Below are 25,902 nucleotides of genomic sequence, written 5' to 3'. Positions count from 1 at the left end.
CATGACTGTTTCTTTAAGGATAAAGTCACAAATCCTCACAAGCTAATTTGTAAATCTGTCGCAAATCTGTGAGCTATCTGAATGCTGGCCATTAAAATGTCACAGCAGTGTCAATGGTTTTCTTTTCAGCATAGCTCAGACCAAATCAACCAATCTATCTATCTATCTATCTATCTATCTATCTATCTATCTATCTATCTATCTATCTATCTATCTATCTATCTATCTATCTATCTATCTATCAGACAGACAGACAGACAGATATATATATCTATATATATATATCTGTCTGTCTGTCTGTCTGTCTAAGATTTCCAAAGTGTCAAATACAGTTTTACCAAATATAAAAACCTGTTGTGAACCAGCTAATGGAACAAGATAGCACAGTATAAAATAATAAAATAATTAGGCACAATGATTAACAGGCTATTTTTTTGTTAAACCCAGTAGTTTGATGGATAAATAAAAAACCTTTTGGGGATGATAATCCAAATTCCACTGACGTAATTGTAGATTAAATTACCTTTTTATCCTAATTTATATTTCCATGTCTGTATGACTACTTATAGCCAAGAGGTATGAGAACATTTGTTGAACTGGTTACCCATTAATGCTGCACAAAAGAAAGCGCGATAAAGTCTGAACTGCATTACACAAGAAAAGTCTGAAAAGAAAGCGTGACTAACTCGCGCGTTCATTACAGGAGTTTACGGGAAGAGAATCCAGGAAGTGCAGTCATCATCTTCCTCATCTTCTCTGCAACTTTTCTTTCTTTTCTCTGACAAACGAGGTGGGGGATGGGAGAAGGGAGAGGGAGGAGGGAGGAGAGAGGGAGGGAGAGAGAGAGAGAGAGAGAAAGAGAGGGGAGCCTTAGAGGAGAAAGGACGACGTCAGATGGTGGTGGGATGGCTTTGTGGAAAGGAGAAAGGAAGAGAATAACGTCCTGAAGAAAGGAGGACTCAGTGAATGAAGCGGTTTGGAAAGCTGGGGTGCCCCCGGGAAAGACAGCAGCGTTTCAAAACTTCTGTTGCGCCTGCAAAGTCTCCACACTTTGGCGACACGTAAGTACAAGACAATCCCATAAGGAAACGTATTTTTCTTGCTGCCGAGTGTCATTAATGAAACAGTTGTTCTTGGATTGATTTACAGCTGCACACACACACACACACACACACACACACACACAATGCAAGAAATCCTGCTGAGCCTCATGCTCCGCTCACTGTCAAACCCTTCAAACTTTTAATTGCCCAGCAGTGTTTATTGGCAGCTGTTACGTTTGCATGCTTCATTGAGTCTTCATTCATGGAGATAATGCCAGCGGAATATTTTGGCTGTTGGTAGTTTTTTTTTTTTGTAGGAGCAGTGTTTATTGAAATCTCAAGGGAGCTATCTGCAGTTGCAGCTGCTCTGCACCGCTCTGTGTTCATTTGGTAGCAGTTGGTCATCACTGCAGAAATCACCCCCACCAATTACCACATTTCTTCTTTTTTTTCTTTTAATGTTTTTTACTTCTTCATCCGTCCTTCACACATGTCCACCCAGCAGCCCCACACGCTCCCCTTCTCCCTCCACCACAAACCCCCAATGTCCTTGAAGTGCATGGGAGGAGGTCCATCTCTGCGAGAGCCACCCATGGAGCTCTGCTTGATGCACACTGTGCCGAGAGGGGAAGTGGTACTACATTATAAACTAAACAAAACCAGGGACATCTGCAGTGTTTATTCAAGCTGAGTTCGAGGACAAACTTCAGGAAAAATTATGAGAGGAGTGAATCACCGCTCACTACCAGAAAGTACTTCTAATCTTCCCTTAAAACCATCTCTAATGCCCATTTATACGTGTGTCTGAAATTCCAGGGATTGTTTTATGAGATAGTTATGCTGGGGTTTACTTTATCGTGATGGCCCTAACCTGCCTCCTTCTCCCAGGATGAGTTTTGACAAGCGCAAATATGCTACCTGTCATTGGATGGAGCAGTGTGATGGCGAAAGTGAGGGGAGTTTTATTTCCTTAGTGTAAAAACATGCTTCTTGGTGAATACACAAACTATCTGGTGGCCATGTGTTAAGTTGATCTGTTGAGATTTATACCAGACAGCAGCGACACTGGCTGCTCCTGACAACAGCCTCTTCTGTGATTGATTTCATCCTGTGAGTTTGAGAGAGGTGAGTCTGGGAAGAGAGTCGAAGTTTTATCCTGTGAAGTCAGCTAGTAAACTGATCTAATGCTAAATCGGTGACTTGCCCCTTGAAGACAATAGTGTAAGTGTTTTTTTTTTTGTGATTTAGTGCCAGTGTACCTTGTTAATTAGGTGATCATTGGCAACCGACTGTCACATCAGATTGGGGACAGCAGTGAGATGATTTCGTTCCTGTTCACATTTTACAGTTTACAAGCAAGTTTCTGCAGGAGGTCAACATTTAAATCCATCTAAACCCAATATATGAAGTCATGTAGAGTCTAAACAACTCCTTATGAAGTTAACATGCAAAACCACTCATAAGCTATTTCCCTGTAAACGGGACAGTGTAGAAAAACGTTTTTGTGTGAATCCATCATCTTTTCAGCAACAAACTGAAGAGCAGCAGTGAAGAAGGAGGAGAGTGAGGCTGTGTCATGCCTGTCTTTGTGCAAGTGAAATGTGAGGGTCACTGAGGGGCTTTGTGCGTCAGAAAACTGTGGGGCCAAAGCAGAGTCAGCACGGGGAGCGAGGGGCCGGGGTGTTGCACAGATTGAATAGGTTAGGGGCCACAGCGACCTGTCTGTGAGAATGAAGGAGTGCATTCCAGGCCAACGGTGGCATGTCTTTGAGAGCTAAAGAGTGAGTGAGGGGGTGAGTGAGTGTTGGCGCGTCTTTGTGCAGCCTTTGTTGAGTTGAATCTCACCAGACGAGGAGGGCTGATTTTATTCAGTTTATTTATTTTTTTTTTTTGGTGCACCCACACACCCACACAGAAACACAGAAACACATAAACACATAGAAGCAAGCCTAGCTGATACTCCTCTCTGGGGAAGTCATGCGTTTTGATGCGGTTACACTCTGGTTGAGTGAGCACAGGCGGGCACCTTTCACAGTTTGTGTGTGTGTATCTGTTTTTGTGTTTGTGCGTCACTCAAGTGGGCTCTATTGTTTTGGCGAGCTGTTGGATGGCATCTCACTGTTGACTCGTTGTTTAGATTTTTTTGGCCCTCTCAATGTCATTGAAACCTCGGGCCCTCTGGTTGTATATGAAAGTTAGAAGTGCTAGCATTTCTTCACTCTACGTGTGCAGCCTGGGAGAACCGTGTTGAACGGCTTCTCACAGCTCAGGTTGTTTTAGAGTGTTTTAATCGGGGTCTGTAAAATAAATCTAACTAGCTCTGGAGTACTAAACATGCATTTGATGGCGGCCATCACTCACTGGCTGAAGTTTATGACACACAAGTTGTGGTGAATGCCGATCCATGGGAAACATTTTCTCCCCTTGCAGCTCTTTCAATCGCTGTTTATGGAGGGCAACAAAAACAGCGGCTCACATGGTTATGGTTAGCAAGACAGAGTTCTTGAAGAGAGCAGCTCTTGTTTCCTAAGATCTGGGGCAATTGAGAAAGTTTCATGTAAACCAAAGAAACCTAATTCATCTTTGTGCTTACTCTCTTTGGTGTTTCATATGACTGACTATCTCTCCTTTGTCCTTGTATTTGATATGAAGCACTATGTGGAAGCAGGTGGATGTTTGCCACCCTGAAGCTATAGGTTTAGGTGTGGCAATCACAGGGAGCAATAATGTAGAAATCATTAGTGCTGTGTGCAAGTTCTTTCATCTCTTTTTTCTTTGTTTGAAGGGCTTTATTGTTGCTCCACATCTGATGGTAGACTCGCTTTGGGTTTCACGTGTTCCTAAATCTACTTTTCAGACTGCTGGAGGCAAAGACAGCGTGCTGTTGTCGTGTTGAGTTGATAAGAAAAAAAGAGAATTGATGAGAGTTTACCAGTCAGCATGAGTGTGTCTGTTCTGGCTGATGTGGGTGTGAACAGAGTCTTGTTGAAATGCAGAGAAGGAAGCCTTTCTATAAGAAATGACGGAAAATTGATCAGGACATTTAGATTTGAGGGTGCAGTACTATACCAATGTTTGGGTGGTGTCTTTTCATTATTCAAGCTGAACTGCTTCACTCTCCCTCACCTCACCTCACCTCACGCTCAGCTGCTTGCATTCTTTTATGAATGAGGGATGCGTTTGGTCCTGCCCCACTCTGACTGGTGACATACTAGTTTCATATCCCTTGGATTTAAAAAAATAAAATTTCCTGAAGGAAATTTGACCCTCATTGGTGGCTCATGATTCACCCACTGTCCACATCTTGTTTGAGTAGCTGTGTAGCCCTGAAGAAACAGCCTTTTATGTGGTTTTGGTCTGAGGGCCTTCCTCCTGGCTGGTCCAGATGCATGACCAGACCAGACCGGAGCAGCAGCTTAGGGAACATGTTGCCCTGGTTTGAGGTTTCTAGTTCAGGATTTATTAGTTAACGATTAAGAAATTAGCTAATGGGATCCTCTCAGACCAGATCAACAGGAGGAGGGTGGTCTGATCTGTGTGGGTTGGAATATTCTTTCCCAAACAGGCTCATTACAAGATAAACAAAAACATGTTTGATTGATGTACATGAAAGTAATTATCTCTTGCAAACTTTAACTTTGTTTGTTACTCTGTTCAATCTCCTCTTTATAGAGCAATCTGGGTCAGCTGCGCTTTAGATCTCTCCACCACCCACCTTCAGTCCTCATTCACTTTCACCCTTCAGATTAGACTGCAGTGACCAGCACTCATTACCTCAGCACCTTGGCATGCTACCAGCACTGTTGCTGATATCTCAGACCAATTACTCCAGACTTACTCCTCAGCGGCCGCCCCTAACTAACGGCCTGACTGACTGACCCACATATGCCTCGTAACTGCTGCTTTGACTCAAGCTGATGTTTCGGTTCATTAGCAGAAATTTTTATTGGGCATACAAGCTGCTCCCCAATGGGTTTCATGCCAAAGCTGCAGTCCACATGGCTAGCTGTTGGAGTGCAGACAGTATTTTTTTGTAAATTCCACGAGAGAAAGTTTGTCTCGTAGCAGCTAGGAGACTGTTCATGTTGGCCTGCTGAATGAAGGATTGGAAAACTGTGTGTAAATTGGCTTTTGGCCCTCAGTGCATGCATATAATCCTGTGTGGCAGGCTTGGTTTGTGTCAGGACAGGCCAACAGTGTGGGATAAAGCGGCTCCAGATCAGATGTAGAGCCACATTACTGTTGACCAGCTTTCATCTTGCAACGTATCTACGGTAACATCAGTCAAACTCAGCACTGTTGAGGATGCATGAAAGAAGCCCGAGACTCCATGATCTATCAGTGTTGGTGATGATAAATATCTAAGACAGTGACTCCACAGGCACACTGAGAGCTGCAGTAACAAAGATCTGACAGTTCGACGATACATATCTATCCAAAGCAACTGGGAGGCAGAGACCTCTCACCTTCAGCGCCTTGATCGCTGGGTTATGAATAAGTCATAATTCAGAGTCTCATGTGCCATGAAGTGTAAAATACTCCTCCCTCAGCACTCGCATAAAAACACAGAAAAACTTGACCTTGCTGAGGAAGTGCTGTTCAAGCACTTTTCCCAGAAGTCTGTTCAACAAGCGGCAAACAAGCGGAAAGTATTCATCAGCTTCAGGATGTAGTGACCTTTCTGCCCATTGAAAGACACGGCAGCACGCACGCACACACCCAAACACACAGTGTTTAGTATGGATATGCTTGCAACCACAAACACATGGGAAAGCAGATTGATTTACCAGGTGTTGATGTGATGTGGATTATTGTAGCTCCTGGAATCTGCAATATTTTCTGTTAGCAGCTGTAAATTCTCACCTTAAATATCAATATCATTTACAAAAAAGCGGATAAAAGCCGACTCCAAATTTCCTCAAATTACTCTGCTCTTAAACCCAGCAGAAAAAGTCACATGACCTTTTTATTTCCCTCTGATCGCAGTTTTTAGTGACACTATGATGGATTCCTGTAAGAGCTGAGGGCAATCACACAAGGTGCCTGGTCGCCGCATCGACAAAGTATGCTTAGGCTCCATCTCTGCTGTTTAAAGAGGCAGAGCTGCTAATTTGTGGCCATTGTAGTCTTAACAGTCTGCCCCATAAGCCTGGGTGGTTGAAAGCAAAAACATGCATACAATATGTACTACATGCTGTATATTCATTATATATTCATTAAGGATAGACACCCATTTAAAAAGCTACATTTCTGTACTGTAATAGTTGCTATAAATAGAGTTAAAACGCTGCCTGTGTGGTCAGTCGGGCTAAGTGAGTGCTGTTGTGTGAAACCATTGTAAATGCTGCAGAATGGAAACTGTGATAACAATAAGGAGAGACGTGGCGTGTGAGGAGGCCAGGAATAAACTCAAGGACTGTAATAGAACAGGGCACTCCCCAAACTGTCCTCGACCACATAAACACACTTCAAATACCTGGTTATATTGTACTGTGTCTTTTTCTTACAGCCGCAAGTCAGTAGAAGTCGAATCACAAATGCTTCTTCAGGCATTCCTTTAATTCCTTTCTGCAGAAACTCGTGTGAGGGGCAACAGTTAAGATTAAAGGAAGATTATCCTCACAATGCATTGACAGGGTCTCAGAGGCCTCCACTCAGACACGGATGCTTCCTGTTTGCTTCCTGTTTATTTCTGCCATTTCCTTTTTGGCTGATAATAAATGGTGACATCGTTGCGGCTCCTTTATCCTGTTGCTATAACTCGACTCAGCTCGGTTGTAATTGAAATGCACCCTCCCTCCCTGTTTATCTTTCTGGGTAATTATATGTGGACAGTGTATTTTGGCGGAGGTTTCGTGTAATCTCTAATTAGGAGACAAAATTGTAGAATGAAAATAAATAAAGGAAATTTTAAGTGGAGACGTGCCCCTGAAATTCTACTCAAGCTGAGCAGAAAGAATAAAATGAACTTCACAGGGAATGTTGCAGATAGACATCAAACCTGCACACAAACAACCCTGCACACCGAAAAAAATCATTATCTCAAAACACTGCTGTACACACGACTGAATCCTGCCGGACTCAATCACACCCGCATCTTAAGTGTTTTAAATCTCCTACCTGCTCCTCAGATGTCGCCATGCCTGTGCCTTCGTTGCTGTGACCTAGTTCTGGTGGTTTCCAGTTGACCCCAACTTCAGATGAATCAGTCAGCATTTATAGCTGCGAGAGATAATTCACTTTATTTTGTGGTCTGGGAAATATCTGAAGTGTTTTGCCTTGAAATGACTCGGATCATATCAGACAATATACAGCGTCAGTTCATTCCCTGCAGATGTGGTGGAATGATTTACCATCTTAACTCAAGGCTGGTGGGGTGTTATGTAGAAGGCACAATTATTCCCCTCGGGCCATCGGAGTGACTTGTAGCTCTTAATGAATGTTTTTGTGCTCAACTTCTCATCACCAACAAAGTCACACTTTCAGAAAGAATTAGAGCGAGAGCATGACGGAACAGTCCACTTGTATCAGTTAGACAAGTCGCCCCTTCCCTTTTATGTGAACGTTATGACTCTACTAAAGGCTGATTTATTGATTTATAGTTCATAACTGGTACAGAGTGAAGAAGCCTCCTTTTTCACTTCCAGTGGTGTCAAGCCATGCAAAAACATGTTGGTTTTATTTTCCCAGATTTTCTTTGAGATTTTTGCCTCAGTATAAAGGAGGTGAAAGAAATTTTGTTGAAAGAAATGGAGAATTACATTTAAAGGCTATAAATGCTGTGGTGTGAGGCATTGGTTTATGCTACATACTTGTTTTTATAGGCTACACATAAACATTAAATAAATAAATGAATTTAACCTGGATGATAAACATCTGCTCACATCTTTGATTTGTTTAGCCTTTCAAGTCTCCGTAGGTTTGATCTTGAGTTCATGAATGTCAAAGTTGGAGAAACAATCATTCAACCTGAGCTTTTACAGATTTTAACTGATCAAAAGCTATGGAAACATCAGTGTTGACTAAAAATGATGTCATTGTGATGAATGTGTCACTTTCTGTTGATTTGTTGGAGCAAAGAAAAACAAAATAATCTCCTAACCTTCTCCTGACTCCACCAGTGAGACCCACCAGCACAGAAAAGACAGGCAGGCAGTGCTTAAACCAGAGCCCACATATTTGTGAGTGTGTATCATAACGCTGGATCATGACATCAGAGGACTTCTAAGAAACCTCCTCGCTCCCGTGAGACCACGGCTGCGTCGAGGCCAGTGTGGTCACAGCAACTAAATCATAACATAGCAACAGTATCACAATCACTTTGATTGGGACCTATATACACTTGAACACTGACTGACTCTCTCTCGCTCTCTCTCTCTCTCTCTCTCACACACACACACACACACACACACACACACACACACACAATTGAAATTCATCTGTTATAGCTTACGAGTTATTTGTACAAAGAAATTAGCTTTAAAAAATGCTTTAAAAACCCAATAACCACTCTCTTTTTTTTTATTGCGTTTATTAAAATAGGAATTTCAACAGTGAACTGCCCTGATTATGCAGATGCGCTGTGTATGCTTGCCACAGCAGTGAGGAGGATCAGGCATGTTATTCTGTGTTACTGTCAAATGTGGCATGCCGCAACAGAGCTCTACACTGACCTGCATTAACAGCTGCCTGCTGGCAAAACACACACACGAGGCTTGTGTCATTTTGCAGATAAAATCAAGCACACAAAGTTCTATTAATCCTGAGTGAAATTACGACAGTAAAAACTAGTGTGAGTCATTGTGACTGTTCCAACAGACATCTGGAAGTGTTGCTCATAGTACACTAACAGCTGGCAAATAGTGAATCTGAAGTAGCTCTCCGTGGGAAGGTCTTTGGTGAGGACGGGTCTGTGTGATGACAAAAGTACAAATTGGACATCCTGTGGGCCAAAAAGGGAGCTTGATGATTCATTCTGAATTGGAAACTATTTACTGATCTTTTTTTTTACAAATGTATACAAATGTGTGTGTCTCTGTTCCAGTAGGTTTGCTGTTCGGGCAGCACCATGGCTAAAGGAAGCTGCTTCAGAGTGCTGTAACTGTTTGGGATGACCTCAGCCAGACCTTGCTATAAAGAGGAAGAGGGGAAAGCAAAGATGAAATAGAGGTGAGAGGAGGGACAACATCTGCTCTGAAAGGATAAGATCAGCAGCCCATCTGGATCTGAACAGGGGACCGACACAAACTTTCTCTTTGTAAGAAAAGTAATTCAAACTCCACAGCAGCTCTCTGTCATCTAGAACTTTAAAGGGCTATTTAATTTTTTTTTTTTTTTTTTGTCATTGGTTGTGACCTTCTCACAGCTTCTGCCATGTGTCATGTTATTGTAACATGCCGCTCCATGCTCTGGACCCTACTCAGTATTGTAGTTGCCTTTGCCGAGCTCATCGCCTTCATGAGCCCTGATTGGCTGCTGGGATTCCCTCGATCGGACTCCAACGTGAGCGGGGCAGGAGTGGACTCCGGGGAGTACCGGCCGTCTCTCGGCCTCTACAGCCGCTGCCTTCGTGTCGGGAGCCGGGGGGTCGGGGTGAGCTGCGGGCCCTATGCCGGGACGTTCGGAGAAGTGGCCAGTGGCTTCTGGCAGGCTGCCATGTTGTTTCTGGCAGCGGGGACATTAGTGCTCGGCTGTGTGGCCTGTATATCCATCTTCAGCCTGTGTTTTCAGAGCATTCTGAAGAAGAGCATATTCAACATCTGTGGGCTACTGCAGGCGATCGCAGGTGAGACATCTGCATGACTGTTTCATACATGTTTGACACAGGAAAACGAGTCCTGTGGAGGTCAGTGTACCTCCAATTTGCAATATTTATTTTAGAATTCTTTGCAGCATTTTCCTTTATTTAGTCATGTACATTTAATACAGGAAACAAAAGAAAGAGAGTCAGATGATGTGTAGCAAAGGTCCCCAAACATAGTACTGTATACAATTTACTCGTATAACTTTATTTCAAAAAGTGCACTATTACGTTTTTTTTTTTTTTTTTTTAGCTCTTTAAGTCTTATTTTCTAATATGTATGATGATTGAAATAAGTCCAAGATTTTATTGTTTTATTTTTGACAAAATCTGACCAAACTAAACAATTTTTTTTTACGTGAACAGAACACAGACAAACACGATGAAGATCGACATTGACTCCTCAAATGAGTCGATCTACTTCAGAAAACACTGAACTTTGAGCCAAAAAAAAAATATAGTGATCATGAAATATGTAAATACAGTATATTTTACACACATTACATATGATGATTTTGCCTTTTTTTTTTAAAAAAAACACTCCAAACACAGTAAGTACATGCCCATGCCCTGCTTCTTCTTCACTCGTTCCCAGCAGCGAAGAGAGGAAGGAAAGAAAGCTTACGTGCTCTAAACCAGGGGTCTTCAATGTTTTCAGGCCGAGGACCCCCAAACTGATAGAGAGATGGAGCAGGGACCCCCTACTATATATATTGTATAAAATTGTGTTTTATATTAAACTGGAGGAGTGCAGGAGGCTTGGAGGGACATGTCCAGGCTAGTCTCACTCTGTGAGTGAACCGGTGTCCAGCTTGAGAGAGCTCCTGTGTGTCGCTGAATGTGCGCATTTCTGACTGAAAGATAACATCTGCTGCCTCCATTTATCTATTCACTACAATATGTTGGATTCATGTTAATGTGTATTTAAAGACATTTAAATTTGTGTAAAAAAAAATGTGGAAAACAAAATAAATAAATTGTCTAATCAACCAAAAATTTCACGGACCCCCTGCAGTACCTCTGCGGACCCCCTAGGGGTCGCGGACCCCCCCCCCCCCCCCCCCGGTGAAGACCTCTGCTCTCTGAACTGTTTGTTCCCGTGACTGAGCTCAGCAATAGCAGGAGAGAACCTAGAAGATAAGAAGCTAATGATGCTCTATAAAAATGGACGAAATAAAAATGCCAACAATATGGCATCTGTGACACTCTGCTTTGCGAACAAGACTATGCAAGCATGTTACTGCACGATTTATAATCCTGCCATGGCCTCGGGGGTATTTGATTGTTGCTGTTGAGTTTACACGTTGCAACATCTTGACTTTACCAGTTGGCAACATGAGGTAGTGTAGCTGCATCGCACTTCACTGTGTGAATATCCCAACAATGGGTTCCCACAGGTGTGTTTGGCTGGACAGGTCTGTTCAATAGGTTGTTGGTCACTAGATGACATCACAGTGTGCGTGTTTGTGTGTGTGTGTGTGTGGTGGGAGGTGGGACAGGGGCACGGGGGGGTTGAATGGGGTCCTTTTAGCCATTACAAATCAAATACGTGTCGGCTGAAAAGTAGTTGTTATCTTTAGCCGAGCTGAGTCATGTTCCCACTTGCGCTGTGATTTATTCGTGCTTTCAGCCCTGATATTTACGTGACTTGAACCCTTCTTCTCGTCGTCTGCTCTCCCTCCAGGCCTGTTGCTGATGGTGGGCCTCATGCTGTACCCCGCCGGTTGGGGTTCAGAAAAGGTGATGGGCTACTGCGGCCCTGAGGCCTCGCCCTTCAGGCCGTCTCTGTGCTCGCTCGGCTGGGCGTTCTACGCGGCGATAGGAGGAACGCTGGCAACCTTCCTGTGCGCCGTTTTGTCTGCGCAGGCTGAGATCGCTACGTCCAGCGACAAGGTTCAGGAGGAGATCGAGGAGGGGAAAAGTCTGATCTGCCTGCTCTGAGCCTTCAGGAAAACTGCAAGAAATCCCCCTCTGATGTAGACACCTGTACATCTCAGCAGAGGGAGGGTAGACATTTCTCTTCCTCATGATAGCCGGGATAAAATCAGCTGATTGTAGAGATGATAGAAGCCTTGGTAACGGCTAGCTTAAATCGTTAGGCATGATGTTAACTCGTGAATCCTGCACAAGCCTATCTGATGATACCAAGACAAAAAAAAAAAAATGCTTCTTCTTCTACAAATTCAGTTCAAACTGCCAAAAAAAACCCCCTCTGGTACAGCAGCAGACAAAGGAACTTTAACCGTACATGTATGTACGTATGTTTTAATTTTTTTTTATTTTTTTATAACAAGATACTCTATTTTTGTACTAATTTTTGCTTTAAACAAACCACTGTACTAGAGTAGCAGGAGATTAGTTACAGAGACTGGTAGTGGATAGTGTTAGTGTTAATCATGTACAGGTTAAACACTGCCAGTTAGAGTGTGCAGGTCTGAAACGTCATTATGTTCATTCACACGTTTCGCCTGCCAACCTCAACAAAACTACGGACCACCAGCAGATTTGTCCACTAAAACACACAACAGCTTACATATGTTGGGTGTGTGTGTGTGAGAGAAAGACATTAAGTGTTAAGGTTTGTAAATGCTCTGAATGTGTGGCACAGCAGGACCGTAAGACTCTTTCGCTTACTTCAGATGTGCCACTTAAGGGACTGCTCACTTCAAAGGGAGTTCCTCCTGTGAAGCAGATTGTTTGTGGGTCCATCGCAGCTTTAGTAAGTGACGCCGTGTGTGCAGAAAAAACACAGAGACTCACCAGATGTTTCACCGTGTGGACTTTCATGAGGGGATGTTTGCTCACAGTGAGATAACGCAGGCTGCACCACAGTTTATCATGAAACTCCCAAAGACAAGCAGAGAACAAGATCTGGCTTTACAACAAAGTCCAGGACTTAAAAACAAAATGTGGGTAGAAAGTCAAGCAATTTTCTATTGAGCCTTTGTGAGATGAATGCAGAAACTTCCAGTGGATCATTACTGTTGCCACCTCGGTGTGTTTTGCCTCCTTCTTGGTTTGTTACTTTTGTAGTATTCCCATTCCTACAAACACCGGATATGTGTTTTGCACTTGGTCCTTTTATTCATTTCCCATCTCTGCATATTTTATACATTTGTGTTTTCCTTCTACCTTTCATCCGTGCTCCGTACGTCACTGTAAATGTTACGATTCATGTGATGCTGTGCTTTTACTCATTGTAGATGAGACGTGCAATAATTCCGCTATAGTGTTGTTTGCTGTGAGTGAGTAGACTAAGAGATTGAAGGTGAAATCATGTCATGGATTTGCATCAAAAAGCATTTCTAGTCTGTCTATGCTTAAATTAATATCCTGACTGTCTGCTATTTTTGTTACATTAACAAAAGAGTGCCAGCATCTGTGGTGCATTGTATGATGCTATATGTATGAGAGGTTGATATGTGTGAAGACGGATAGTCTGTACTGTAATAAACCAGGCCTTCTTTCGTAGAAGTGTGTGTATGTGTGTGTGTGTGTGTGTGTGTGTGTGTGTGTGTGTGTGAGAGAAATGTGTTAAATCTTCCAAACTTCCTGTGGAAACACTGACACCTAGAGGAAGAAGGTGGAACACACAACACTAGTTTAGGCTGTTAAAACTGTGTTTTAACATACATTTTAGATGATTAACAAGATTAGAAAGAAAAACATATTTTTTCTGCAAATGTTAAAAAGTGTTTTTTACTTTCAAATGTTTTCTTTTTAAAAAAAAATTAAATACAGGTACGTTTACTTCTCAAAACCTCTTAAGTAAAAAAATTAAATGAGAGCGTTTGAGCATGACCCCTTGCAAACTGTGACATGAGTTGACATTTTAAACAAACCAAAAAGACTACAAGCTCTGGCTTACAAAGCCTCTGCAAATTTCTGGTGTGATTTAAAAGGGCTTGATTCGTTGCCTCATTTCTATAATTAATTTGAGAATAATTTACACAAAAAGAGAGATAAAACTAGAGTAATTGTAAAATTACTGTCTGTCAGTAAATCCACAAAATATTTCTTTCAAATTTTATTTCATGTTAATACCATAAATATACAAAACTCAAACTATTTCACATGCGACAAAGGCCAGACAAGAGTGCATTATTTTTTTTTCTTTTTACATGTGATTGATAATGGGGATCAAATTTTCAACTTTACAAAATATACAAGTGTCCCTTTTTTTGGATGAGTTTCTTCTCTGATTCAGTGAAAGAACAGGGTCACAGGTCAAAAACACAGCTGTGTGTCAGCAAACTTCAAAACACATTTGTTCTGTACTGCAGACCAGCTGGCCAAATACATCAAGAAATGACCCACTGTGGCATGGCTTCATATAGCAACTTTTTAAAAACTATAGATACATGGGAATCATGTATGCAGCAAAGACAGGTTGTGTAATACCTTCAAAATAAAACATGGAAAGGGAACACATCACAAACCAAGATTTGAAAACAAATCTATATGGACATTTGGTAGATTTCTCACAGCTTTTCAGGACATAGAATAACACTTCAGGGAGATTTTTTTTTTTTCCTTTCATACCGTTCATACACATCCACAGACAACAAGCGAGCTTCTTGCAGGCTCAAGTTGCAAAGTCACTGAACACTCTTTCTTTCAAATCTAGCTGACGCCATGATCGTGTTAAAACAAAACCACACAAACAAAACAAATGTAAAATCAAACAAGAAATACAAATTTAAATTATAACATAAATAAAAACATTTCTGTCTTTTGCACTAACGTAAAACGAGAAATGTGCAATGAAGAAAAGATCTCCGAACAAAAAGAATACTGCCGAGATGCAGGCTTGTTATGTCGCGACAAATCATCGACCCTCAGCTCCGTAACGCTCGCAGGAGGATTTCATCGACTCGACTGTTCAGTCTAGACATTTGTAATAACAGCAGTACCCATCATCAGTCATCTATTATGCACATCTTCGGACAATCACCACCACTATGAGAGGTGCTAAAGCACAACGAGAAAATGTAACCCACATCCATACTTCACTTTTAGTGATAGTAGTCTGTACAACTTGGTGCTGAATATCACTGGTATAACTGTATATAAATTAATGTATCATAGTGATATAACTGAATGTGCATCAAGTCCAAATTCTCATGATCCTTTTAACTATAAAAAGTTTGATGCCAGAAATCCACAACTGACGGAGAACAATGAATGCAAACGGACTGTTAGTCTATGTGATGAACATATACACAGTATCAGTGTTTTTACTATCTTATGTATCCAGGTTAATCTCGCGAGAAATCGCCGCTTTATCACTGTTCAGATCATCTTCTGTGTGAAAAGGTAGGTCAGTTCTTCTCACTTCTCCCGACGCATCTCTTTACGATAGGAAACACGATGGCAGGATTCCACGAGGCGAGGCGCTCTCACATTCATAGCAGCGTTAGGTGTTAACCGAGTATGGAAGAGCTACAGAAGCAACTGAGGGAGAGCCACATACTGTAGTAGTGTGTTATGTCATACATACAGAAAGGAAAATGATGATAGTTCTTACTCCCCCCCCTTCTTTAGTGCACCAGGCCATGAAAGTTGAGTTTAACCTTCATCATTGGTCAAACAGCCACTGGGACATGAGAGGGAAAATCAGTTGACAGCAGACTTTCCCTCAAAACCAGCTGCCCCCTGCAGCCTGAAAAAAAAAAAGGCAGTTGACTGAATGACTTTGCCAAAGAAACTGCGACCTTCAGTGTGCTAAACATGCATGTTCGCTATCATGCTGTCGAATCTAGAGATGGTGAACCAGCCCAATCAGAAGTAGCACACCGAGCAGGAAGAACTTACAGGTTGTCGCCTGGGGCCGGTCCTTAAATAAGAATGTATTCCTATTCATATGAGAACGGTCTTCGTCTCAATAAAAGCTGAGATATAGGACGAGGTACAATTTACCTTTCAGAGCTCAATGACCAAGCACAGGACTATCAAAAAAATTAATTAAATCAGAGCCTTAATTTTCTTCAAGTGAAGCACATGTTCGCAGTGGCCCAGCCATTCCAACATCCACTGTACCTGCAGTATGTGGCCAAGAAAACCACCACGATCAGATTATCACTTATCACGACTCGACACCGGATCGATCACGCAGGAAGCTATTTGGAGGCCGTCACCATGACAAAAATAAGGTATGCTAGAACTGCGACCTCTGCCTGACCTGGGATCACCTCGCGGGGACAGAGGAACGAGGAAAGCGAAGGAGCGTGGGAGTGCGCGAGATGAAATCCCACACTTGCACCTTGAGTCACTCAGTGGATGTTTTGAGGGACGTGAGCAGACAGTCACCTGACTGAAAAGCAGAGAGGGAGCATGTAGGAGACTTTAAATATTATTTGAAGTAAAGATGCATAACTCTGGCCACGTGTCTTTGATCGGAGAGGGCCAGAGTTGTGTATCTCCGTCTTGTCAGTGTGTGTGTATGCTTTTATGTGTGAGCATGTGTACCACGTATGTGTCTCAGTTTATGGTTGAGCTTTGAAGGCCCCGCGAGCAGCGTTGGTTGCAGCATTAGCTGCAGCGTTGGCAGCCGCTGTCTGAACCGTCTTGTTGGACATGACGCCGGTGGCAAACTCTTGCTGAGCCTTCTCAAAACTGGCACCGGTGGTACGGTACAGTGCGTGCACCTGGAAAGAGTGGAGAAGAGAAGTTAGTCATGACCTTGACATTTTTGGGACGTCTTGGCTTGAATTAGGATTTTATGTGGGTTGTTAAAACAGAGTAACGATGTTTAAAGTTCTGTTTAAGTTGTTAAATATAAAAAGCACAGTGTTTAGGAGAAAAGCAGTTTTCTCCTTTGCACAAGAGAGATAACAGGAAAACTTTCAGGTGCACATATGAACAACGCAGACCAAAACTATTTGTTTTGAACCGGCAAGATGTGAGTCAGCACCAGAGCTCAAATTTGGCAAATCAGCTGTATGCAAAACCCTTTGGATTTCCTTTGATGTGTCATCCTGTTCACTTCCCAGTGTCTTAGAGAGGCTGCTGGTGTTACACTGATTCTAACCCATGTGTTAGACTACTGCTGTTAAATGAATGACTACATGTTTGAAGGAATTACAGATCTAAATAAGCAGACTGCAGCGTTTTGGAGAACTTTCTTTTTTTAATCATCGGTGAATCGCCTTTGCGTCATCTTTTGAGCTCAGCCTCTTTCTCTCTCATCTTTTCTCCATAATTTTTCCTCTCTGTAGAATTGCTTCCCTCTTTACCTGTCAGTCGTCACACACATCAAGCGTCTCTGACCCCAAATCAAAGAGAAAACCGAATTGCTTTGAGTAGCAGACTGAGTCAGTTTCAGTGAAGTCACAGGCAGCATTCATGTGCAGCAGTGTAGCTCATCCTGAACGTCAAAGTCATTTAATTTTGTTTTGAAAAACGTCATGATACAGCATGAAAGTCACCTTGTTAACGTGCAGTCATTGTCGTCCATTTCACTGTTTGTCATTTTTGTGTTAAGTGGCTGCATATTACAATTAAAACTGTGTGTAGGATAATGAAGTTTATTTATTTCTCAAACATATTGTATGTAATAGTCAATGTTTATCAATTTTCTTTATTTTTAAAAATGACAAAGGGCAGGACCTGACTTCCTAATTTACTACCAAACATGATATTAAAGTGTTAACACCATCCTTCTCTTGTACAATCTTACAGTGAAAACATGCATAATTATGCATTATAGTGTATTGCATGTTGTTGTATCACATGGGATTTGGTTCCTTCTGGCTGGACTGACTTTAAATGTATTACTGTCACAGCAGACTTTAAACTGGCTGCACACGCAATCTGGATTTTAGTAGGTACAAATCTGCATCTTATTTGATTTCTCTCCTCCCTGCTGTCTTTCGGTCTGTCAATTTGTTCAAACCTACCTCAAGGCCTTTAGCAATGCATTGCGTCGTTCACTGATCCATCTCACGTGTTGCCCTGCTTATTCCTAACACCTTGCCCTTAATACATCTGTCCACTCTCCAATATTCAACCAATTACAGCGTGTCATTGAGTATATCAAACTTAGAAACAAGCGCTGACTTTCTTACCTTTTTAAACATGATGAGCGAGCCCACGGACAGTGCGGTGAACAGAGCTGCGATCAGCAACATGATGATGCCCACTGGGATGCTGGTGTTCAGACCAGTAAGAGCTGCGATCCAACCGCTGGTCAAAACACAAAACAACAACAACAACAACAACAACGTGATTGAGCCTCAGTGCCACACACTCACAGAGGGACAGAATAAGTAAAAAGCACAAAATACTCACCATATTCCCCAGTCAGTGATGCCAATGGTTTGAAGAACGTGAACTCCGAACTGACAGATGTAGACGAAGAAGAAGACGAAGAAGCGGAATGAGCTGTCGCTCCTGTAGTGAGGAAAAATAACTGTCATTCATTTTTCCAGAGAGGAAAATATTCTTTAGAATTAATAAGTGCAGGTTCAGAACATGGCATGATAACGAATGAGCTTCAAAACCCTGAGAAAAAACAGCACATTGAAAGTTACGAGTTTCTGCTTCTTTCTACTGCTAGACAAAAGGCGTTTTCATTTCCCACGTTTCTGCTTACCTGAAAGCCCCGTAAAGCGGTCTGTACCAGCAGACGAAAGAACAGGGGGTAAACAGCAGAAACCAGAGCATGGCCAGCCCAAAATCTACACCGCGAGACGTGTCCACACAGAACCAGGCCAGGCAGCCGAACATGTTCACAAAGAGTGTGCCTGCATGGACTGACAGACAAAAACAACAAACCCCAATGTTACTCAAGGACAAGAACACAGTCAACCTAAATTAATGCTCAACAAAATAAATCAAATCTCTGATGTCCTTTTGATAAATGAAAGGACAAGTATGTTGGATAACAAATATAGGTAATTCGGAAGTGAGATATGTTTTCATGCTTCACTTGAGATACAATAAGCTGTATGAGTTCATATCGTAAGCCCATATTACTGGGGAGCGTGACCGTGATAATATTCACTGGTACAGGAGGCAGTGCTGCCTTTGTTTGGTGCCACGTGATCCACTTACACATCCAAAGGTTGTACATAATTTTGACGGTCTTCTGAAACTCTACAGGAATGTCCACTGCGATATCGTGGTAGAAACATGGACCAACAGGGAACTTCTCCGGCAGCGGAGGCCAGTTGTTCTTACGGCCTGAATGGACAGAGGAAACAGGGTTCGGATGATTAGTATCAGAGTTTTGACCCATTTCACATCTAATGTATTATACTAATATCAAGCAAGTGAATAAAGTGCATTACGCTACCTATCAAAAAAAGGTTAATATCCTGTGGTTTAGCTTTTTGGGCTCAATCCCAAACAATGCGATTACTATATATACCCTAAAATCACAAATTTGTGAATAAGGCATAAGTGCATTTTAATTTTTTTTTTTTTTTAGTGCAAACGGTCTTTACAGCTTTGAAAATGGCATCAATATTGTGATGACTAATTAAGAACTGACTCTACTTTTGTTTTAAAACTGATGCTTGCATACCTCTTCCATTCAGTTTCTGGATACCGTCCGATAATCTAAATCCCAGCACAGAGCAGCAGCTTTAAACCTTGACTGAAGTCTTCACTGTTCACACAAGTCATCTACCAAAGAATCCACTTTTGGTCATCTGATCCGTACTTGGCTAAATGACAATTTTAAACTGGAACAGCTTTTGTTTCAAGGGTGTTATTTATGCACAGAGGTTTAAAATGTTCTTCACAAGTAAAATGTTAAGCCACATTATGCTGTCACCATAGTAACACGTCAAATTTCCTGTCAAGAATTGGGCTTTGATTGCAAACGGCCGTTCAGACTCTGAGGTTAATGAAGTATGTGAGCGGCGAAAGTGGCTAAGCGCTGGACCACTGACCTCCGGCGGCTCCGTGGGACTGTAACTCTCTCTCCCGACGATCGAGCTCTGCTGCTTTCTTCTCCAGCTCCTCCTGCCTTCTCAACAGCTCAGCCTGAGCACGCGCTTGGTCCTGAGGCAGACAAAGAAAGTGCTCTTAAAATTCACCTGACAGGTATTATTATATACAATAAGGTGAGTAATGGTGGTATTTTTCCACTCAGATAAGCATGGGTGTGTTAGTTTGAGGAGAGGGAAAAAAAAAAGGGGGTTACAATTGGAGCAGCCATCACTTGTCTTTATCAGTTATTACTGAACTATCTCTACGGTGGTGCATACTGTAGGTTGACAGCTACAGGTGGGAAAAGAGCTTTAAATGGATCCACACTATTCAAGACGGTGACATGAAGGGGTTGAAGAAACATCAGATTAAAGACAGTACCTCATTACGCCGCTGTTGGGCCATCAGAGAACAGGTGAATATATGAAGGACAAGAGGAAACGTAAACCAGAAGCAAACAAAGAGTCTCTATTGTGTGATGATGTTGTGAATCTACAGTCCAGACCACAAGTATTTGGACAGTTAACACGTTTTTTTTGCACTTCAGCACATTTAATTTGTATCCATTTTAACACAAAGTTTAGGGTTTCAACAGTAATAAGACGGATTTTAAGTGAAACAAATCCATCATATTTATTATTTAAATCACTTCCTGAAGTGATGTCAAACCATCAGCAGATACTTTATATCTGTGTCTCGCCTGGTGATGCTCTGGAGTTCAACTCATGGACTACGTCTCACTCTGATTAAGATCAGGTGACAGTCCACCTCTTCACCCTAAAACGCTTTTGGGTTGCTTTGGCTGTAAGTTTAGGATCGTCATCCCGCTGAATGATGAGAGGAGTTTTGTCTGAGTCTGAGCAGAGAGAACGCTCTTGTGTAACATTTATTGTTTTTTTCTGTCATCAATAAAATCATTGATAAATGTCAGTGTGTCCATCACACTTTCCTCTTTTCATCATTTTGATGAACTTTGTTTCATCAATCCACAAAACTGATGAAACTTTCAAGACCCAACTTCTTTTTCTGTTTTTGCCAACTGCATTCCGGCCTTTCGGTTTTTGAGTCTTGGCAGACGTTCACATCTTGAACGCCTACACCCCCGGAAAGCATTCTCAACTTGCTGTTCAAACACAGAGGGGTTTTTCTTCACCATGCAAATTATTTTCTGCTCATTTACAAGGTTTGCGCTCCTTGGTCCATCAGGCTTTCCATTTCTATTTTTCTTCCAGAAAAGACCAGACCCAAACCAGCTGCTGGTTTTGGCAAAACCAACTACGTTTGATATCTTTCTCATAGATTCTGCTTGTTTTTGAGCCTCACTCCGATGTTTGTCATGGTCTCCTCTTCACTCCACATATCGATGGACAACCTCACATAAACATTGAAATGACAAGCAGCTGCCCAAGAAAGCAGCCAAGTGTCCCATTTCTTGCTCTGGCAACGCTGGCAACTTGGGCACTGTGTTACGAGGTCTACATCTATATTGAATTAAACCTTCTCGAATGAAAGCTGTGACTTGTAAGTTGTATCTATTATTTGATTTAAAACTGAATATGCTGATGCACAAAGGCCGAACAGACTGTCCAGATACTTACAGTCTGAACTTCAAATCTTAAGAACATATGTAGTGAACCTAAACTAGACAAATACAAGTAGAAGGACGAGTAGATGTGATTCAGTGTACGTGAGCATGTTTCTGTGTGTTACCTGAGTCTGCTGCTGTGAGTAAGCTGGCGGCTCTTCTGTGGGCTTCATGATGGCCGGCTGCGTGTTCTGGGAAGGTGCAGGAGCAGATTTGGGGGCATTCCCAGGAGCCGCCTGTAAACCAGCACAGATTTTTCTATGTTCATATTTGTGCAACGGAGAGGACAGACTCTGAATCAAAACTGTAATTAGGCCACATTCATATTTTGTCAGTGAAATCCTCTGTGACTGAGAGTGGATAAAATGAGGTCACTGACCCCAAAGCACACAAACACATGCATGCACAATAGCCATCGATAAGAGATGCTAGTTAAGCTGACCGTTCTGGCGTCTGTGAAAGGGTTATACTCCTCCAGACCACCAGGAGGGGCAGACTGTGTCACCTGGGTCACCGAAGGATCCTACAGGGCAGAGAGGTCCATACAAGAATTCAGGGGAGGGGGGTGAAAACTACAACCGCATAATAAAAACCTTATATTTTACTGTTGACCTACAGTTAACACACACATTCAGTGGGTCTATTGATTCCCATGTGCTGACAGGTATAATCAATGTGCTCACACCTGCACTGGGTGGGGGCAAAGAACAAGATTTACATGCGACTTTTTTGACATGACTACTTTATATGTGAAGTCTACGAACTGGGACTAGGAGCAGAGAGAATTGGGGGAAAGGGCCACAAATAACACGCTTTGCATGACTGGACAGTCTACGGGAGCCCAAGCACGTGCCATAAGGAGCCAAAGGTGTGCATAAGCCCCACCCACAATAAGCACACCTCCAGGTAAAGGGGCGGGGCCTCAGCTTTTAAATCACCTTTCAAGCGGTCTGCAGGGTTTTGAATAGCTTGTTGTCATTATTTGACCTATAATAATAAAATTTTTAAAAAAACCACACAAACACAATTTCATCTACCTGAAACGCTCCTCTGTGTCGGTAAGTTTCGGAAATGTTTGCCACGTTTAATCGTGTTGTGTATTAAATGAACGCTACACGTGTGCCACTCGGACAAGACCCTTTAAATCTTCCGAACCTGCAGACCAGCGACATTAGTTGGTGACTAATGAAGGCCCACGGTGGACCAAACCGAAGAAGCAGCCGGGAGGCTTGTTGGACCAAAACGAGCAGCTGATGTTTACTGACGGTGAGCTGCGGCCAGCGCTAACCCAGCCAGCTCACGTCGACATCACGTGTCTTTGTGGCTATAAACCTCGCGATGCGGCCCCTGAGCTTCCTTCACCAAAAGTAAGAGGCGCATTAAATGTGATCGATGACGTGAATAATGTGATCGACGCCATCAGCCGTATTCCTAAAGCTGCCGAGCTATGAGCTAACACAGCTAGCAGGGATGCTACCGTAACGAGTGGCCTCGCAGTGGGCTACCTGGAAGGGGTTGCTGAAATCCGGGTCTGCGAACGGGTTGCTGTCGAAATCGGACATCGCGCAGCCTTTCTAAAGAACAGTTTCCTGTGTGTAGGAGCTCTCCCCCCCGGGAAGGTTCAGTCCTCTGCTTCTCTCGGCTGCCAGCAGTCTTCTCCGCCTCCTGCTGATGGAGACCTCCCGCTCGGCAGGTTGGCCAGTAGCACACAAAAGATGGCAGGAGGAGGAGAGGATGCGTGATGACGCGGCGCCCTCTACTGGCGACTGGTGTTTCGGCACCGGGGACGGCGTGACGTCTGGACAGGTATGACGTCTGGACAGGTATGACGTCAGGTACGACAGGTACAGTACATCTGAACATGCTGCTGCAGGGCACTAGGATGAGAGACCTCTGCTCTCTTTGAACACTGATCTTTACGTTGGACACACATGGACACGCTGCTTTCGCTCATTCACTCGTCGTTTTCATTACAGACATGAACGTATGTCCGGGCGGGGAGTGGAAACGTTGATGTACCCTTAATCTCCTGCTTTGTGTTCATTATTTTTCACCAATAATAAACCGGTACTCTTATCTTGAAATACTTCTACCTGCACCTCACATTATTTTCACGTTAGTATGTTTGTGTAGGTTGTAATTAAATATATCATAAAATAAACAGGCCCTTATTGCAGAATATACAGTACAGCAGTTATTGTGAGGTACAGTTACTAAAGTACATGACTGCATGTTTCAGGTATTTGTGCTTGCTATGCTGCTTGCGCTCGCCACCGTTTCACAGTGAAATATTGTGCTTTTCACTCCATTATATTGAAAGAGTTTAGATAGAAAATATACAATGAACTTTCTATGATGCGATGCTTTAGATATCTACTCCGTGCCTTTGGTGTTTTTAAATAATTAAAACTTTGACAAGCTGAAAGATTATTGCTTACATAGTTATATTTGTGATTAGATAACCATTATAAATAATCCAAAATATAAGGCCAACTGTTATCTTTTTATATTTAAAGAGCATTTTGGTCCAAATGTGTCTTTTGTTCTTTTTAAGTGACATTGTGAATGCATATTCTTTTCTTTTATTGGTTTAATATCACAAATTGCATACCTGTACGTATACAGTAAGGCAGTGAATTAAATCATTTTCCTTTTTATTTTATTTCCATAAACTAAACAAAGACTTCAACCTGAAATTGTAGTTGCTTACTTACTTTCAGAATTTTTTTCTCAGACAACCCTTAAAGAAAATTGAAATTTTAATTAAATTTACTGAAGGGAATATATTTGCAAATTAAAACTTTACCAACCTAAAGCACAACTGGAACTAAAAGGCAGACAAACTTCATACACCTCGGCTCCAAGGTTGACTAAAATCAAAAGAAAGAAGGAAACATTTTTCCAGGTATAATTTTGATGTCATTTAGTAAACTGTGCACACTCTGTAATATTTGAGCTCCCATAGGTCAAATACCACAGCAATCTCCTCTACTTGATGATTATGATGATTATGTTAATGATGATAATGATGATGAGGATGATGATGTATGGAAGTGTCTGCTGCTCATTTGGTCGGTTTTGCCTGTGAAAGAAGTGGAGAGGCAAACCCAGACTGCCTATTTCATGATATGTAACAGTGACCTCTTTCTCTGGAGCAATCACAGACAATTTACTGGAAATCATTTTGTCTCACTTGTCCATATAAGAAGTGTCAGACCCCCTGAGAGCTCCTGTGGCGTGTGGTTTTATTTACCAAAAATGCCCACTTGGGGGCGCTACGATCCAATAGGTCTCCTCCAGCCGGTTTTGCAGAATCTTTTCTCATTTGCCGTCAATTTATTTTCATTCAAACGAAGGGTGACCATGTGAAGAACATCAGATCAGTTGACAGCCTGTAAATGTGATTTAAACATTTAAGCACCATTTACCCAGATTAAGTTTCAATTGAAGAACAAATGCTATTAGGTTGAAATCTTACAGTATGTGGTAAATGATGGAGGTTAAAATATTCCCTTTCATCGTTTGAATTCTGTTGCTCATTTTGAAACTAAGGCACCACAATGCTTTGGTTTTATAGGAGCTAAAAATAATACCTTAAAAATCTAATAAATGCACTTTGGTAATAAGTAAACAAACACCTCCTCTGCCTTATATACTGTACCTATATAATGTTTTGCATTGATAGATTCTAGATAAACACAGGCTGAGAATTAATTACAATTCAACTCCAAACCACACACACACACACACACACACACACACACACACAGACAAACAAACAAACAAACAAACAAACAAACAAACAAACACACACGCGCGCGCGCGCGCGCGCACACACACACACACACACACACACACACACACACACACACACACACACACAAAATGAGCATCGGTTCCTTCCCTAATCTTGTATTAATGGACCCAATCACAGACTATATGAATAATCAATGGCCAGTGGTCTGCAACCGCAGTGCTGAGACCTTGAGTGAAACTGAATTTTCCTAATAAGACACACACACCTACACTCACACACCTTGAGGCCCTTATAAGCTCTAATGCACTGTGGGTTGAAAATACGTCACATGGTTTGTTTGCTGCGGAATGTGAAAGATAAACATGCCGTGCAGTGTGTGCACGCCTATATGTATGTAATGTATATGTGTGTATGGAGAGGAATAGTGTGGTGAAGCCGGGGATCTGTCTGTCCTTGTGCACTCTCTCCTGCCCCTCTAATGCCACTTTCCACAGATGACTGTGTGGAAACAACCTCTTTGGCTAATAGCTGCTACATTAGTCTCTTAACCAGCTGGTCATGGCCATTTAGAAATGTTCATTAGGTCGCGGACCGGAGTGGATAGGTGTGATAGTTCACTCCCTGCTGTTGACTGTAGAGAGACAGGAAAAAGAGACGGGTAGCAGAGAGAGACAAGCAGACAGGCAGATAGACAGACAGACAGACAGAGGGAGAAGCCATTTATTGGCCAATATGACGACCAAGTGTAAAAAGCCACAGATGCAATTATCATCATATTGCC

The 25,902-nt window shown here is 42.2% G+C and overlaps 2 protein-coding genes across 6 annotated transcripts; one reads left to right on the top strand and one right to left on the bottom strand.

The window, feature by feature from the left end:
* The first annotated feature begins 864 nt into the window (after positions 1-864).
* Positions 865-13,328, top strand: LOC138191946 (LHFPL tetraspan subfamily member 2a protein-like). Of its 4 annotated transcripts, none has more exons than XM_069139050.1 (4): positions 865-1,061; positions 9,088-9,300; positions 9,467-9,828; positions 11,528-13,328. In XM_069139050.1, exons 3-4 carry the CDS (start codon positions 9,501-9,503, stop codon positions 11,782-11,784), a joined length of 585 nt encoding a protein of 194 aa, XP_068995151.1. In that variant the 5' UTR covers positions 865-1,061; positions 9,088-9,300; positions 9,467-9,500; the 3' UTR covers positions 11,785-13,328. The 4 variants fall into 4 exon arrangements, with proteins under 4 accessions (XP_068995151.1, XP_068995150.1, XP_068995149.1 ...); XM_069139049.1 differs by having other exon boundaries at positions 9,409-9,828; XM_069139048.1 differs by having other exon boundaries at positions 9,091-9,828.
* A 529-nt stretch (positions 13,329-13,857) lies between these two features.
* On the bottom strand, positions 13,858-23,098 carry LOC138216008 (secretory carrier-associated membrane protein 1-like). 2 transcript variants are annotated; one of them, XM_069178567.1, is made up of 9 exons: positions 22,870-23,097; positions 21,807-21,887; positions 21,490-21,600; positions 19,740-19,851; positions 18,898-19,026; positions 18,437-18,596; positions 18,133-18,234; positions 17,910-18,027; positions 13,858-16,490 (listed from the first exon to the last, which is right to left on the bottom strand). In XM_069178567.1, the coding sequence occupies exons 1-9, from the start codon at positions 22,924-22,926 to the stop codon at positions 16,329-16,331; spliced, it is 1,032 nt and encodes a 343-aa protein (XP_069034668.1). In that variant the 5' UTR covers positions 22,927-23,097; the 3' UTR covers positions 13,858-16,328. The 2 variants fall into 2 exon arrangements, with proteins under 2 accessions (XP_069034668.1, XP_069034669.1); XM_069178568.1 differs by lacking the exon at positions 21,807-21,887 and having other exon boundaries at positions 22,870-23,098.
* Positions 23,099-25,902: the final 2,804 nt, after the last annotated feature.

The sequence above is a fragment of the Embiotoca jacksoni genome, unplaced genomic scaffold (genome assembly GCF_022577435.1).
Source record: "Embiotoca jacksoni isolate LCO1_2020_lvr unplaced genomic scaffold, fEmbJac1.0.p SCAF_8, whole genome shotgun sequence".
In the NCBI taxonomy this organism is placed as follows: Eukaryota; Metazoa; Chordata; class Actinopteri; family Embiotocidae; genus Embiotoca; species Embiotoca jacksoni.
The sequence above is the reverse complement of the archived record's forward strand: the minus strand, read 5'-3'. Positions and strand labels throughout refer to the sequence as shown.

Excerpts from the sequence above, each read along its gene's own strand:
- LOC138191946 (XM_069139048.1), top strand. The coding sequence starts at position 9,417 with ATGTGTCATGTTATTGTAACATGCCGCTCCATGCTCTGGACCCTACTC. Across the intron at positions 9,829-11,527 it reads GCTACTGCAGGCGATCGCAG|GCCTGTTGCTGATGGTGGGC; the intron begins GTGAGACATCTG and ends CTCTCCCTCCAG.
- LOC138216008 (XM_069178567.1), bottom strand. The coding sequence starts at position 22,926 with ATGTCCGATTTCGACAGCAACCCGTTCGCAGACCCGGATTTCAGCAAC. Across the intron at positions 21,888-22,869 it reads ATTTCAGCAACCCCTTCCAG|GATCCTTCGGTGACCCAGGT; the intron begins GTAGCCCACTGC and ends TCTGCCCTGTAG. Across the intron at positions 16,491-17,909 it reads CGCTCATCATGTTTAAAAAG|GTGCACGCACTGTACCGTAC; the intron begins GTAAGAAAGTCA and ends CACTCTTTCCAG.